This window comes from Pristiophorus japonicus, chromosome 14, assembly GCF_044704955.1.
Source record: "Pristiophorus japonicus isolate sPriJap1 chromosome 14, sPriJap1.hap1, whole genome shotgun sequence".
Taxonomy (NCBI): Eukaryota; Metazoa; Chordata; class Chondrichthyes; family Pristiophoridae; genus Pristiophorus; species Pristiophorus japonicus.
Genome location: NC_091990.1, coordinates 98,273,525 through 98,289,932, shown reverse-complemented (window position 1 = coordinate 98,289,932; position 16,408 = coordinate 98,273,525). Strand labels below are relative to the sequence as shown.

The window sequence follows — 16,408 nt, the reverse complement described above, 5'->3', positions numbered from 1 at the left end:
TCTTAAATAGCAAGATGTGTGTGAGATTCCAAGTGTTTTTCTCCTTCCTATCCTGTGCTAGATTGCAAGTTGTGCAGGGTACTAATTGTCACACATCATGACTTTTGGGTAATCTGCACTTTTAATCTATCCCCCACCTTAACAAATTACAGGCAAGTCTGAAAACACAATGTTGGCTGTATCCAGCACCATTGAGGGATTGATACACATCAAATGTATCTTTTATCATAACTTGTGCTGGGAGGTCATGAAATATTTTAGTTCTTTATGGTTTCTGGATGTAGTACAAATCTGCTAATGCAATAATTCTTTCAAGTTTTATTCAAATATCATCACATAATATATTATACTGCTGCTTGAACAAGAATGAACAGTTACAATTTTGCTTCTGTGTCAAAAATAGTGTACAGAGTAACCCAATAAATTCCTTGGCAGATGTAATCTTTTAACATGACAGTTGGCCTTACAATAATTTCATTTTTTCCCCTACCATTATCAGATTTAACTTAACAAGTTAACTGAAGCTGTCGGGGTGCCCTCACAAGGTTTTACATACAGATTCACACTTTGACAGCTCACAGAGCATTCTGTGCTCTCAGTCCCAGACGAACAATGGCCAGCAGCTTGCACTGGGAGCCTGGTTTCCGATCAGTCTGTGTCAAAACTAACTCAAAGCCCACCTCATAACAAGAGCTCTGCACTGCTGCGTTATACGAATCTACTCCAATCAATCACTTGGTGAAGAACAGCTGTTGCTCAGCAAACACTACACAAGATGTACAAATGTCCACAGGGGGTGCCCCTCACAATGAACAATATGAAGCATCTGAAATCTGCCGAGCCGACACGTCATCAAAACAAAACATTCGATCATGCTTGGTCAGCAAGATAGTTGGAAAATAATATTTTCTTTTTAAAAAAAAAAATGCACATACAACTTTTAAAAAGTTGTTTCTCAAAGTCCAAACCAGTCAGTGACGCCTCCTCGCCGAGGATCTGCTTTCTGCTTCTGTTTCTCATCTTCCATAAACTTCTGTTGGATTTCTTCCATAGAGCCCGGTTCGGGAGTTTGATCTTTCTGAGGAAAAATGTCTGGAAATTTGAAAGTCTGACCTTGGGCCTAAATGAAACAAAAATAAACATTTTTATACATTAAAAATGTTAAGAGTTATGTGGAGGCAATCATCCAACACATACTTAAAATGTTATGGATACGACAGTTTATAGATATGAAGCAAATTAGCCGTCTTCTGTATAACTAACAAAGGGGTTCACATTCGGGTGGAGCAGTGCTGCAGAGTTTTAGAAGATGCAGCTGCACCTGCGGTTCCTAACCTGTCAAGTTCCCTATCTCAACAGTACTGTCGCCGGGAGGTACTAAACCAAGGCTCAGTATGTGCCATTTCTTTTGAGAGAAATTGGGGCAAACAGAGAGATTATTATTTTTTAAACAAAGTAATTTCTGCAAGCCTTCTACAGTGACAGTTACAGTGCAGGAAAGCAGAGGCAATGGCAATGAGTTGCAATAAGATGTACAACAAACCAGACTAATAAATACAGGTAATGTCACTGACACAAAGGCTTTCCCTTCAGCTGTAAAGTTCAACTGCATAATAATTGGGGAATGGACCAAGTTAAGATGACATGCCAAGTAATATCTAACACCCCCCCTCATCAAATAACTGGAATATTTTTCACATCCAAAAGTGTCTGGCAGTCACAATGAGTCAAAGTGGCTTATTTTTCCTCTTTTGGATAACAACAACAGCTTTTATTTATATAGCGCCTTTAACGTAGTAAAACGTCCCAAGGCGTTTCACAACAATGTTACAACATGGTAGCTACTGACAAGGGAAGGAGGGGGAAAAGCAGGAGAAGGAAGTGTAAAAATGGTTAAAGGCTCAGGATGGCGTTTCTCTGATTTGCAACACCTCTCTGTGGTAATTAGAACATTATTTATGGTGGTTGTGATCTGGTGGTCATGTGATTGGGCCGAAAAGATGTTCAGCTGAAAATGAATCACCTGTAGATAAATCCCAGGGTAAAGCAGTGGATGTGCAGTGCAATGTCAAATGCTGTAGCACATAGAAACATAGAAACATAGAAACATAGAAAATAGGTGCAGGAGTAGGCCATTCGGCCCTTCTAGCCTGCACCGCCATTCAATGAGTTCATGGCTGAACATTCAACTTCAGTACCCCATTCCTGCTTTCTCGCCATACCCCTTGATCCCCCTAGCAGTAAGGACCTCATCTAACTCCTTTTTGAATATATTTAGTGAATTGGCCTCAACAACTTTCTGTGGTAGAGAATTCCACAGGTTCACCACTCTCTGGGTGAAGAAGTTCCTCCGCATCTCGGTCCTAAATGGCTTACCCCTTATCCTTAGACTGTGACCCCTGGTTCTGGACTTCCCCAACATTGGGAACATTCTTCCTGCATCTAACCTGTCTAACCCCGTCAGAATTTTATATGTTTCTATGAGGTCCCCTCTCATTCTTCTGAACTCCAGTGAATACAAGCCCAGTTGATCCAGTCTTTCTTGATAGGTCAGTCCCGCCATCCCGGGAATCAGTCTGGTGAACCTTCGCTGCACTCCCTCAATAGCAAGAATGTCCTTCCTCAGGTTAGGAGACCAAAACTGTACACAATACTCCAGGTGTGGCCTCACCAATGCCCTGTACAACTGTAGCAACACCTCCCTGCCCCTGTACTCAAATCCCCTTGCTATGAAGGCCAACATGCCATTTGCTTTCTTAACCGCCTGCTGCACCTGCATGCCAACCTTCAATGACTGATGTACCATGACACCCAGGTCTCTTTGCACCTCCCCTTTTCCTAATCTGTCACCATTCAGATAATAGTCTGTCTCTCTGTTTTTACCACCAAAGTGGATAACCTCACATTTATCCACATTATACTTCATCTGCCATGCATTTGCCCACTCACCTAACCTATCCAAGTCGCTCTGCAGCCTCACAGCATCCTCCTCGCAGCTCACACTGCCACCCAACTTAGTGTCATCCGCAAATTTGGAGATACTACATTTAATCCCCTCATCTAAATCATTAATGTACAGTGTAAACAGCTGGGGCCCCAGCACAGAACCTTGCGGTACCCCACTAGTCACTGCCTGCCATTCTGAAAAGTACCCATTTACTCCTACTCTTTGCTTCCTGTCTGACAACCAGTTCTCAATCCATGTCAGTACACTACCCCCAATCCCATGTGCTCTAACTTTGCACATCAATCTCTTGTGTGGGACCTTGTCGAACGCCTTCTGAAAGTCCAAATATACCACATCAACTGGTTCTCCCTTATCCACTCTACTGGAAACATCCTCAAAAAATTCCAGAAGATTTGTCAAGCATGATTTCCCTTTCACAAATCCATGCTGACTTGGACCTATCATGTCACCTCTTTCCAAATGCACTGCTATGACATCCTTAATAATTGATTCCATCATTTTACCCACTACCGATGTCAGGCTGACCGGTCTATAATTCCCTGTTTTCTCTCTCCCTCCTTTTTTAAAAAGTGGGGTTACATTGGCTACCCTCCACTCCATAGTTATTCTTTCCGCCAATCGTGTTTCTATTCATTAGTAATTGATGACATGTCTCTGCTCCAAATTGGTTTCAGGAAATTTGCATAATTTGATGCATTCAAGAGGAAGGAATGTGTCAGCAGAACAGGAGAGAGAAAAACCTATCCACCAAATGTCATAGTCAGATGGGTTTTTCTATCAGGTAAACTAGATAGCCTTCAACAACAGCTAGAACAAAGTTTATACTGCTACTGGACATATATTAAAATGGGTTTAACTTCCAATACCTGATACATTAGTTCCATTTATGCCACTGCCACTATTTACATTGCTGTTTTATTATTAATGCTGTATTACAATAGTCTGAGATCCTCTACTTCTGAAATGGTTTCCATTTTACCCAAGTTAATTTTCCCTTTCCAGTCAAGCAGGTAATAGGGAATTCTTGTGCTTGTGATGAGCGCGCTTTGTTAGAAGCAGACAAGTGTGCAAGAGAGTTGCCTTATTCGAACATAAAGAGAATGTTTAAAACAAAACAGCAGAGGTATAGTCAAATTTGCTATAAAGACAAGGTTTCAGGAAGGTTTGAGCAATTGGAACCAACAATTCTACTTAAAGTTTCAGAAAGTCCGAGAGAGTGTGTTACCCTATTACCTGCTTGACTGAAAAGGGAAAATTAACTTGGGTAAAATGGAAACCATTTCAGAAGTAGAGGACCTCAGACTATTGTGTAATACAGCATTAATAATAAAACAGCAATGTAAATAGTGGCAGTGGCATAAATGGAACTAATGTATCAGGTATTGGAAGTTAAACCCATTTTAATATATGTCCAGTAGCAGTATAAACTTTGTTCTAGCTGTTGAAGGCTATCTAGTTTACCTGATGGAAAAACCCATCTGACTATGACATTTGGTGGATAGGTTTTTCTCTCTTCTATTATCCAACATATTTAGTTGACCTTTATGATAGTAAGAAAGCAAAAAATTAATACATGTCTAGTATCCAATTTTAAAAGTGAAGGCTTCCAAAATCCAACAGTGGACTTTGAATTCCAGATTGTGCAGTTTCCAAACTGCACTCTCTTCTTTCAAGGCTGGCTAAATAATGCATTGCAACTTGCAGAGTGATTGCCCTTGGAGAGCAAATCGCATTTTTTATCCTCATATTTCAGCACAACATCTCGCTGAGAGAAGGTGAAGCTGCCCCTGCTGAGCTGAAGCAACACTCTTTTTGCAAGCGAAGAAAAGATCAACTGTAATTATTTTCAAAGCTGGGGTTCTGTTACGGGACTAGTAATTCCAGAGAATGAGTGTTCAAATTCCACCAGGCAGTTTGAGAATTTGAATTCTAGAAATGTTTTTTAAAAACTGGTGCCAGTTAAAGTGACCATTAAACTGTTGCATTGTTGTAAAAATCAACTGGTTCATTAATGTCCTTTAGGGAAGGAAACCTGCCGCCTTTACCCTTGTATGTGATTCCAGCCCCACACCAAGGTGGTGGATTCTTAACTGCCCTAAAGTGACCTAGCAAGCCACTCAGTTGTTAGGGATGAGCAATAAATGCTGGCCTTGCCTGCAATGCCCACATCCCAAGAATTAATTTTTAAAAAGCTGCTTAGATGAGTTGGTTTAGCAACAGACAGAAAAGATACTTAAATCAGCACAATGAACCAGATGGCAGACCTCGTGATCAGGAGGGTAATTAATGCCTATTCGAGGATATTTTCCCTTGTAATGCCATTGCTGATTTAGCACTGATAGTTACTTGATTTGAATGTCATGCTGCTACAATTTTCCTCACAGCCCTCGTTACTTCTGAAAGTTTGGTTTAATTACTATCTTGATGATCGCATCTACAATAGTATGTTGTAAGATTCCTTCCCCCCCGCCCCTCCACTTTTCTGATTCTCTCATCTGTGCTGAAGGTTTTGACTCCTTATTTCAATGGGCACACTCTAGCATCTCACACAAGTGATCATTATTCACATTGGAGTCTTGATGGTGACCACTGGCAGGCTCTTTGACCACAGTGTGGCATCACAGCAAAGCCCGATCCTGCTCTCACCCAATATTGACATGGGACACTGAATCAGCAGCAGGAATTCTGGCCAACTTTCTCCTCTCTGGAATGCCAAATAAATGAGCTTTGTTTACCAGTATACAGTAAACGGAAGAACATAAGAAACAGGAACAGGAGTAGGCCATATGGCCCCTCGAGCCTGCTCCGCCATTCAATAAGATCATGGCTGATCTGATCATGGACTCAGCTCCACTTCCCTGCCCGCTCCCCATAACCCCTTATCATTTAAGAAACTGTCTATTTCTGTCTTAAATTTATTCAATGTGCCAGCTTCCACAGCTCTCCCGAGGCAGCGAATTCCACAGATTTACAACCCTCAGAAGAAATTTCTCTCCTCAGTTTTAAATGGGCAGCCCCTTATTCCAAGATCATGCTCTCTAGTTCTAGTCTCCCCCCATCAGTGGAAACATCCTCTCTGCATCCACCTTGTCAAGCTCCCTCATAATCTTATACGTTTCGATAAGATCACACCTCATTCTTCTGAATTACAATGAGTAGAGGCCCAACCTACTCAACCTTTTCCTCATAAGTCAACCCCCTCATCTCCAGAATCAAGTGAACCTCCTCTGAACTGCCTCCAAAGCAAGTATATTTTCTCGTAAAAATGGAAACCAAAACTGCACGCAGTATTCCAGGTGTGGCCTCACCAATACCCTGTATAGCTGTAGCAAGACTTCCCTGCTTTTATACTCCATCCCCTTTGCAATAAAGGCCAAGATTCCATTGGCCTTCCTGATCACTTGCTGTACCTGCATACTATCCTTTTACATTTCATTCACAAGTACCCCCAGGTCCCGCTGTACTGCAGCACTTTGCAATCTTTCTCCATTTAAATAATATCTTGCTCTTTGATTTTTTTCTGCCAAAGTGCACAACCTCACACTTTCCAACATTATACTCCATCTGCCAAATTTTTGCCCACTCACTTAGCCTGTCTATGTCCTTTTGCAGATTTTGTGTGTCCGCCTCACACATTGCTTTTCCTCCCATCTTTGTATTGTCAGCAAACTTGGCTACGTTACACTCAGTCCCTTCTTCCAAGTCGTTAATATAGATCGTAAATAGTTGGGGTCCCAGCACTGATCCCTGCAGCACCCCACTAGTTATTGGTTGCCAACCAGAGAATGAATTATTTATCCCGACTCTCTGTTTTCTGTTCGTTAGCCAATCCTCTATTCAGGCTGATATATTACCCCCAACCCCGTGAACTTTTATCTTGTGCAGTAACCTTTTATGTGGCACCTTGTCAAATGCCTTCTGGAAGTCCAAATACACCACATCCACTGGTTCCCCTTTATCCACCCTGTTCGTTACATCCTCAAAGAATTCCAGCAAATTTGTCAAACATGACTTCCACTTCATAAATCCATGCAGACTCTGCCTGACCGAATTTTGCTTTTCCAAGTGTCCTGCTACTGATTCTTTAATAATGGACTCCAACATTTTCCCAACCACAGATGTTAGGCCTCAGGTCCTTGACGCCTCTGCAATTGGCTGCGGGTTAAACGGAAATTATTATTCAGCTACAGAAAGCTTTAACTATAGTTGGCTGTGTTCTTCTCTTGTATTTGAATAGTTTTCATGTCTGGGTAGTTCAGAGCCAACATTTATCAGAAAGCAATAATTTTGGATATGAATTCCAAATCAATCTTTCCTCCATACATTAATGCTTCAGTACGAAGAGGTGTCAAAGGGATCCTCTCATCCTACATCACGTCAGTGTTTGTTCCACTTTGTCCTAAAACAAATAAATTGTTTGCAAGATTCCACAGAGCAGCACAATAAATGAAGGTATTTTAAAACCTTTGCAAGACCAGTTCTTCACGCAAAAGGTAGTGGAAATCTGGAACTCTCGCTCTCTCCCAAAAAGCCGTTGAGGCAAGGTTAATTGAAAATTTCAAAATGGAGATTGATAGATTTTTGTTACATAGGATTACATAGGATACACGGCACAGAAACAGGCCATTTGGCCCAACCAGTCCATGCCGGCGTTTATGCTCCACTCGAGCCTCCTCCCATCTTTCCTCATCTAAATCTATCAGCATAACCCTCTATTCCCTTCTCTCTCATATGCCTCCCTTTAAATGCATCTATAGTATTCACTTCAACCACTCTCTGTGGTAGCAAGTTCCACATTTTCACTATTCTTTGGGTAAACAAGTTTTTTTCTGAATTCCCGATTTGATTTCTTGGTGATTATCTTAGATTGATGGCCTCTAGTTATGCTCTTCTCCACAAGTGGAAACATTCTCTCTGTATCCACTCTTTCAAAACCTTTCATAATTTTAAAGACCTCATTAGGTTACCCCTTAGCCTTCTTTTTTCAAGAGAAGAGACCCAGCCTGTTCATCCTTTCCTGATATGTATACCCTTGCATTTCTGGTATCATCCTTGTAAATCTTCTCTGCACCCTCTCCAGTGCTTCTATATCCTTTTTATAATATGACGACCAGAATTGTATGCAGTACTCCAAGTGTGGTCTGGTCTAACCAAGTTTCGATACAGGTTTAGCATAACTTCCCTACTTTTCAATTCTATCCCTCTAAAAATAAACCCTAGTGCTTGGTTTTCTTTTTCTTTTTCTTTTTAAATGTCCTTGCTAACCTGTGGCGCAACTTTTAGAGATCCCTTTGTTCCTCTTCCACACCTAGACGCGCACCTTCCAAGTAATAAATGACCTCCCTGTTCTTCCTACAAAAATGTACTACCTCGCATTTATCTGTGTTGAACTTCATTTGTCAATTATTTGCCCATTCTGCACATTTATTAATGTCCTCGTCAATATTGATTATCCCACCCTGCCCCGCCCAAATTTGGCATCATCCACAAATTTAGAAATTGTGTTTTTGTTTCCAAAGTCTAAATCTGTAATGTAAATTGTGAACAACAGTGGTCCCAGCACTGATCCTTGTGGAACACCATCATCACAGGCAGTCCCTCGAAGCGAGGATGACTTGCTTCCACGCCAAAAAGTGATGAGTTCACAGGTGTTTAAATGAAGGACCTAATATTCCAGATCCAGAACTACATGTGAAGGGTGGAAGATGCCTGTGCGTGGATTTTTTTTAATGTGTGGTGGCCGTTGCACACCAGCCACTACACGGGCTTGACAGAGCTAGGTCTTGGTCCAGTGGCAAAGATTACCCAAGACTAACTGGGAACCAGCTCTGCTGCACAGACCAAGCGCGCGCACAAATCGCAGTGTGGGCTGGTCCATGCTGCCCCTGGGCCCTCGCCTCTTTTGGGCCCCAGATTCATGCCTCTTTTGGGCACCTGGGACCTGAGTGAACAGGGCAAGTAACTGTGTATCTCCTTAACCAATCAGATTGAAGGATTGCAAAACTAACAGTACAAGGACTGAGAAGAAGCGTAAATTAAAGATGATGAATTCAATGTCAAATCAGGTACAGGAATTTAAAATAAAGAAGGGGGGGGGGAAGAAAGAGTGAGGAAAAAAAAAGGACAGAAAGGAAATTTAATTTTTTTTAAAAATTCTCCAACAATTAAAACCTGAAGGATTGAAAGTCTACATTTGTAATCGTTTACTTTCAGTGCCAGAGGTGTTGACTGGCAGTAAGTAACACTTATTACATCATGAAATGGACAAGACTTAACTGTCTGGGGCTAGTTTAATTTGTATCTACACAAATACAGCAACTTCACGCCATTCAATGCATTTCAACGGTGAGCTAGACAGCGAGATGCTGTTTCAGACAGTGATATTTCAATTTCTGATTTTAACCACGCATCTGCCCCTGCCTGAAGATGTTGTAGCATGTGTGCATAAATAATGGCGAGCACCATTAGTCTCATCGTTATTTTGACAGCAAAATATGGCGCATTACTTATTCTGAATCATCGGGGGGAGAAGCTCAACATTGGTTCTCCCATTTTTGAGGTGCAAGTTGGAGGATAGGGAGATTTGGGTCGCGATCTCCCTAGCCTGAAATGAGTCAGCTACCAAATCAGAAGCTGGCAACTTTTAGATGTGTGGACACCTGCCTGAAACAGGCGTCAGGCACATTGCATATACAAATCAGGGTCCTAATGTGTAACACCACTACCCACTTTCTGCCACTGTGAATAGCTATCCTTTACCCCTACTCTCTGCTTTCTGTCTTGCAGCCAGCTAGCGATCCATTCTGCTACTTGTCCCCTGACTCTGCATTCTATGACTTTATTCAGTAGTCTATTATGGGGTACCTTTTCGAAGGCCTTTTGAAAATAGGGTATTAAGGGTACAAAGGGTACACTACCAAGGCGGGTAGATGGAGTTAAGATAGAGAATAGCCATGATTTAATTCAATGGCGGAACAGGTTCGAGGGGCTGAATGTCAGACTCCTGTTCCTATATTCTTACAGGCAAGCAGTTAACAGTGATAATACTGTTTAAATCAAGCTTCTGTAAATTTTTACATGTCAAACACATATGTCAGCTCCCACAGGCAAGTCTACATCACTTATGAACTGAAAGGAGACTTTATGTGCAGAGGTTACCAGTAATAGTGTGCTTTGAATGAACGTTTATTGTCTCTGAATTGCATGCAGAATTTCCATTATGTGCCATCACTTCAGAAAGTGAATATCCCTTGCTCTAGACTGAACAGATTAAACTAGCAAACAACTTTATGCAGATGCAAGCAGTCACAGCAAGTTGCTGAAGTCAGTTCAAATAAGACAGCAGCTTGAAACAGTTAAACGGACAAACCCATTGGTTGAGTTCGTCACCGATCTCTCAAATAAACGATAAAAATTTCTCAAAAAGGGAGTAGCCACCTGATCCATATTGGTTGGTCTTTCCTGTAGCTCCATAGGGACAGCTACCGACAGAGGTACATATTGCCTCCCCAACTGTTGAAGCTAGGTCAAAACGGTAACTAACTGGTATATCAAAAGTCTGATTCTTAACCCTTTGAAATACACTTTACTCAAACTGAACAGCAAATTTCATAATATGCACACAAAGCATGCTGATGTTTAGCTTTCATGTTAGACAAGTGCTGTCTTTGTATATATCCTGATAGATTATCAACATAGCTCGGTGATGCACATTAATAATTTCGACCATTTGGTGATTACTAACTGATATATGCATATGGGTAAACAATTAACTGTATTTACGGGACGGGCTTTTTATTTAAATATATGTGTTGCAGAGCCAAAGAATAGAAGTCATTCTCCCAGGATAATTGGCAAAGCTATTTTTTTTTTAAAAGGTTAAATTTTTTTAAGTTAAGAAACCTTGTAAGAGAAACTCAAATATTTATAAAACAACAGCAACGTTACATTTACATAGTGCCCTTAATCGAGTAAATCGTCCTAAGGCACATCACAAAAGCGTAAAACAAAATTTGACCCCGAGCCACATAGGGAGATACACAGTCAGGTGACCAAAAGCATGGTCAAAGAGGTTAAGTTTTAAGGAGCTTCTTAAAGGAGGGGAGAGGTAGAGAGGCAGAGGTTTATGGAGGGAATTCGAGAGTTTAGGGCCTTGGCAGCTGAAGGCACCGGTAGTGTGATGGAAATCGGAGATGCGCAGGAGGCCAGAATTGGAGGAGCGCAGAGATCTCAGAGGGTTGCAGGACTGGAGAAGGTTACAGAGATAGGGTGGGGCGAGGCCATGAAGGGATTTGAAAAGAAGAATGAGAATTTTAAAATCAAGGCATGCCAGACCGATGGTCAATGTCAGTCAGCCTGTACCAGGGGTGATGGGTGAACGGTGAACGAGACTTGATGGGAGTTAGGATACGGACAGCAGAGTTTTGAATGAGCAGTATCTTTGTGACTTAAAGCATGACTGATCTCCAAGTACTTACCCTTACAGGTATCACAGCTTCAATTTCTAAGGTTAAAAAGTGGACCAATAGGGGGAGAAGGGCGAGAGAGAGAGAGAGAGAGAGAGAACTACGTTTGCCATACAAATCATTTACATCCTGCCTGGTCTTTACTCCATCCCTCCAACACCATAACTGCTCTCTCATGCAATCACAATCAGCATCAAAATCTAAAAATTGGCAGCCTTTGAAGAACTCACCGTCGTTCGAGGCAACACACCCAACAACTACAGATACACAAAATAATAGTGTTGTGACCAAGACGATTTGCAGCCTGAAGATTCAGTGTGGAAAGCTGGTCCTGCTGACCGGACTGCTGTCTTGCACCAAGAGGGTGCTATATTGGCAATGAAAGATAACTGAAGCTGCCTGACATTCTTAGGAACAGGATTAATGCCTATAGATCAATGGTGCAACAGGATCAATGGCTGTCTGTTACATTCCCTAAAGCACTTAACAAGGCAGATACACAATAAAACTAAAATTATATTTTTGCCACCAGTCTCCTTGAAACATGATCCAAAATTATGAATGGCAGCGGTTGTATTTTTACAAACAGGAAGTGATGCGAGCCTCGCACAGCATAATGTTTGAAGAAAATGAGTCATTCCACGCTACATTTTCCAAAATGAACCTGGGCAGCACAGTTTAAAAAAGACACAACAGGTTTCAAAGTTCACAGCTACTTAAGATGGACTTAAGCCAAAGGCCATTATAACCATTATCAAGCCCGGACCTGCCAGGACATGAGGTTCAATGTTATTAAAATTAGGAACATGAAGGTCTGCTTGAAGAGGAAAGAAGGGGAGAAACAGCAACAGATGCAAACTGGTTACTGTTAAAGATGTGCAGCATTCCCCAAGCCAACTGGTAAGCAACTGCGTATGGTTAGCTACCCAATTTAGCTGTCTAAATGCCACAGAGCACTCTGCATTATTTCTGTATAATAAAATTGATAGTTATCAGTTCCATATCGTCACCAAATAGACACGCAGGGAAGCTCCACCAATGGCTTAGTGGGTAAATGCATTGCATGTAGCCACAAAGACCAAACCCCAGATTCAATTCCCAATCTGTGCTGGGTTAGTTCAGGGACAGAAATAGTGGCAGTATTACTGGCCTCAATGCCATCTGCTCGGGAGGGTGAAAAAAAAAGCCAGAGTTCTTGCTTCTTACGGTTATCTATCAATCAAGCTGGAAAGTGTACTTGTTTGGACATCCAGACAAGATTGCATTCATCTGTGACACCTTCCACAGTCAAATAGCCTGTCAGCCTCACTGTCTAGGTCACAATATACACTTAAAGGAACTGGAGGGCTGCAAGTTATTGTGGGAACATACCTTAAGAAGATTCCGCACCTAACTTGGGGGAAGCAGAAAATTAGAGAGAGCAAGGACAGAAAAATTGCAGGTCTTCTAATTTTTTTTGGCTCAGTGTCTTATTTTCCCCAACTATTGATATTATTATCCTGCATATACCCCTATAGGAGTCTGAGCGGAGAACGGAGCATTGTTCCTCATAAATCCTCTTTTCAGTCATATATTACTGCTGTCAGTAGTGTTTTGGCATAGCCAATGTCCGTTTTTTTTTTAAAACATTCTTTCCGTCACATGGGAATCTGTGCATTGGATAAAATTACCTTGTTTGCGCACTGCTTTGAACACATAATGGCTCAGCTCAAAAGCATCGAGAGAAAAAAGACTCATACAGCTAGCTATTCTAAACTTTGCCAATAAAACAACCATTCAGATGGAAATTAATACAAGAAGCACAATGGAACTCAGCAAAATAAACCACATCGACACAGTCCTCAAATAGTAGTCACAAGGAGTCAGCAGAGGGTAACGCTCTCGCCTAAGTTAGTAGGTTGTGGGTTCAAGTCCCACTCCAGAGACTGGAGCACAAAATCTCAGCTGAGGAAGTACTGCACTGTCAGAGGTGCTGTCTTTCCAATGAGACATTAAACTGAGGCCCTGTTTTCCCTCTCAGGTGGAAGTAAAAGATCCCTTGAAAAAGAGCAGGGGAGTTCCCCCTGGTGTTCTGGCCAATATTTATCCCTCAACTAACATCCTTAAAACAGACGATCTAATCGTTATCTCATTGCTGTGTGTGGGAGCTTGTTGTACGCAGAGTTCGCTGCGGTGTTTCCTCCATTACAACAGTGACTACACTTCAAACGTACTTCATTGGTTGTAAAGCCCTTTGCGACATCCTAAGGTTGTGAAAGGCACTATATAAATGCAAGTCGTTCCATGCAGTGTTTTTTTTTCTCTAACCGGAGTTCCGTACATAATATTGAATTAGGTATATTCCTGCTGAACAGTTTGTGTGTTTAAGGCTTAATATTAGAGAAGTGATCCTAAAGTAGTCAGCAACTTTCAAATGCACTCTCTATCAGAAGAATGGAAGATAACAGAAGAGCAGGAGTAGGTCAGTGAGAGAGGCGGAGAGAAAAATGAGGGCAAATGAAAGCAAGAGCCAGAGACTGCAGAACGAATGACATCAGACAGGAGAGCGAGAAAAGAACTGACCCAAGGAGAGGAATACAGCACAAAGGAGGGGGAAATAGAGAAAATGAAAGGCTGCAAGTGGATTATTTTTTCATTTACTGGGATTAAAGACGAGTTTAGTTTGAATCTAATGTGTTGGTACTGAGTGCTATTGGGGATAAGTTGTCTGCTGATCCTTTTCCTCATTAATGTCAACACTTCAACCATCAGGAGCCAAAAGTGGGCTTGACCGTTGTAACAGGCTGATAAAGTAGCCCCAGGAGAATAATAAACCACTGTATAAACACTATTGCTTTCCAGTCACACATGTAACCTAGCATGGAAAAAGACACAGAAGTGTGCTGTGGTCTGTAACGCAGCGCTCCAGTCATCGCTGAAGCCCACAGGAGCAGGTGTCACTGAAAACCGTGCAACACTCTCTCGCACACCTTTTATGCACTCTACTGAAAATGGGTTTCCAATTAAGTTTCAAGAACATGGAGCAAAAACCAGGACTTAAAACAAGGGTTCCAATGACATTTACTGAAAACATGGTCTGCTACTATAAACAATCACTACACTGAAAGGACCTGTGGTGGGTTCAGTCACTTGACAAACTTACTACAATTTTAAACCAATTCACAGCTGCCATGTTTCAAACAGATCACAAAAAACTGCTGAGCTTCACTTTGCCAAGACGACATTCTATCAAAACAAGGAATTCTCTTTTTTTTTTTAAAAAGATCAATACTGTTGCCCAAATTCTACTAGATAAATGAATCCACACCAAGTACTAAAGCCTTTCTTTTATTTTAATCATTTAGTTTCTACTTGAATATTTACAATAAAGGCTCATTAAACTCAAAAATCAGATCTTTCACAATCCGAACATTTAGCGCACTAGCAATATGCAGCTCCTGAGAGTTGATGGCAAATCGGAGAACTGCTTCCCCACCCCTCCTCCAGTTTTACAACACAGCTCATCATCATCGGCAGTCCCTCGGAATCGAGGAAGACTTGCTTCCACTCCCAAAGTGAGTTATTTGATGGCTGAACAGTCTGATACGAGAGCCACAGACCCTGTTACAGTGGGACAGACATTCGTCGAGGGAAGCTGTCGGTGGGGCTGGTTTGCCGTGTGCTCCTTCCGCTGCCTGCGCTTGGCCTCTTCATGCTCTTTGCGTCGAGACTCAAAGAGCTCAACGCCCTCCCGGATGCACTTTCTCCACCTCGGGCGGTCTGCAGCCAGGGTCTCCCAGGTGTCAGTGGTGATGTTGCACTTTACTAGGGAGGCTTTGAGGGTGTCCTTATAACGTTTCCGCTGTCCTCCTTTGGCTCGTTTACCATGAAGGAGCTCCACATAAAGCATTTGCTTAGGGAGTCTCGTATGTGGCATGCGTACTATGTGGCCTGCCCAGCGAAGCTGAACGAGTGTGGTCAGTGCTTCAATACTGGGGATGTTAGCCTGGTCGAGGACACTGATGTTGGTGCGCCTGTCCTCCCAGGGGAATTGCAGGATCTTGCGGAGACATCGTTGGTGATATATCTCCAGCGGCTTGAGGTGCCTTCTATACATCGTCCATGCCTCAGATCCATACAGGAGGGCGGTTATTACTACAGCCTTGTAGACCATGAGTTTGGTGGTAGATTTGAGGGCCTGGTCTTCAAACATTCTTTTCCTCAGACGGCCGAAAGCTACGGTGGCGCACTGGAGGCAATGCTGAATCTCCGCATCAATGTCTGCCTTTGTTGATAAGAGGCTCCCGAGATATGGGAAATGGTCCACGTTGTCCAGGGCCGCGCCGTGGATCTTGATGATTGGAGGGTAGTGCTGTGCGGCGGTGACAGGCTGGTAGAGGACCTTTGTCTTACGGATGTTAAGCATAAGGCCCATGCTTTCATATGCCTCAGTGAATACATTGACTGTGGGAAGCTGTTTAACCTACGCCACCTCCAGGTCAGGTCCAAGATCGCCCCACCTCTGTCGTTGAGCTGCAGTATGCGGACGACGCCTGCGTCTGTGCACATTCAGAGGCTGAACTCCACAACACAGCTATTGTGGTTGTGGAAGACCAAACTATTACTGTATTTTTAATAAGACAAATTTACATACAATTTAAAATTATAAAGCCGTTTCAAATACATGAGCTGATATAGTACATACATACATACATAAAGACCTTAATTTGAACAAAACACAGAAAAAAAAATTTTTAACCAAAAATTGCAAGATGCAGAGAAAAATGTCATTTAATCACAACAGTTCAGTGCTTGAAAGGGGAATATAAAGAACCATAGAGTAGAAACAGCTGTAATATCTGTGAGTTGGTTGACTTGGTAACTCATAAGCAGTTATGATTCAGCTCAAAACTTGCATCTCTAGTCCTCTGTTTATACCCTACATTAATAAAAAGCCAGTGAAGAAGTAGGTAAGAGTGCATCTTAAAAGGCTAAG

General features: G+C 42.0%; 1 protein-coding gene across 5 annotated transcripts in view; it reads right to left on the bottom strand.

Moving 5' to 3' along the window:
• Positions 1-303: 303 nt before the first annotated feature.
• Positions 304-16,408, bottom strand: part of mrpl23 (mitochondrial ribosomal protein L23) — a 43,828-nt gene continuing 27,723 nt past the window's right edge. For all 5 annotated transcript variants that reach the window (XM_070898570.1, XM_070898567.1, XM_070898568.1 and 2 more), the window contains exon 5: positions 304-1,120. In XM_070898570.1, coding sequence (XP_070754671.1) covers positions 956-1,120 — 165 coding nt within the window. In that variant the 3' untranslated portion in view covers positions 304-955. The remainder of the gene's footprint in view (positions 1,121-16,408) is intronic.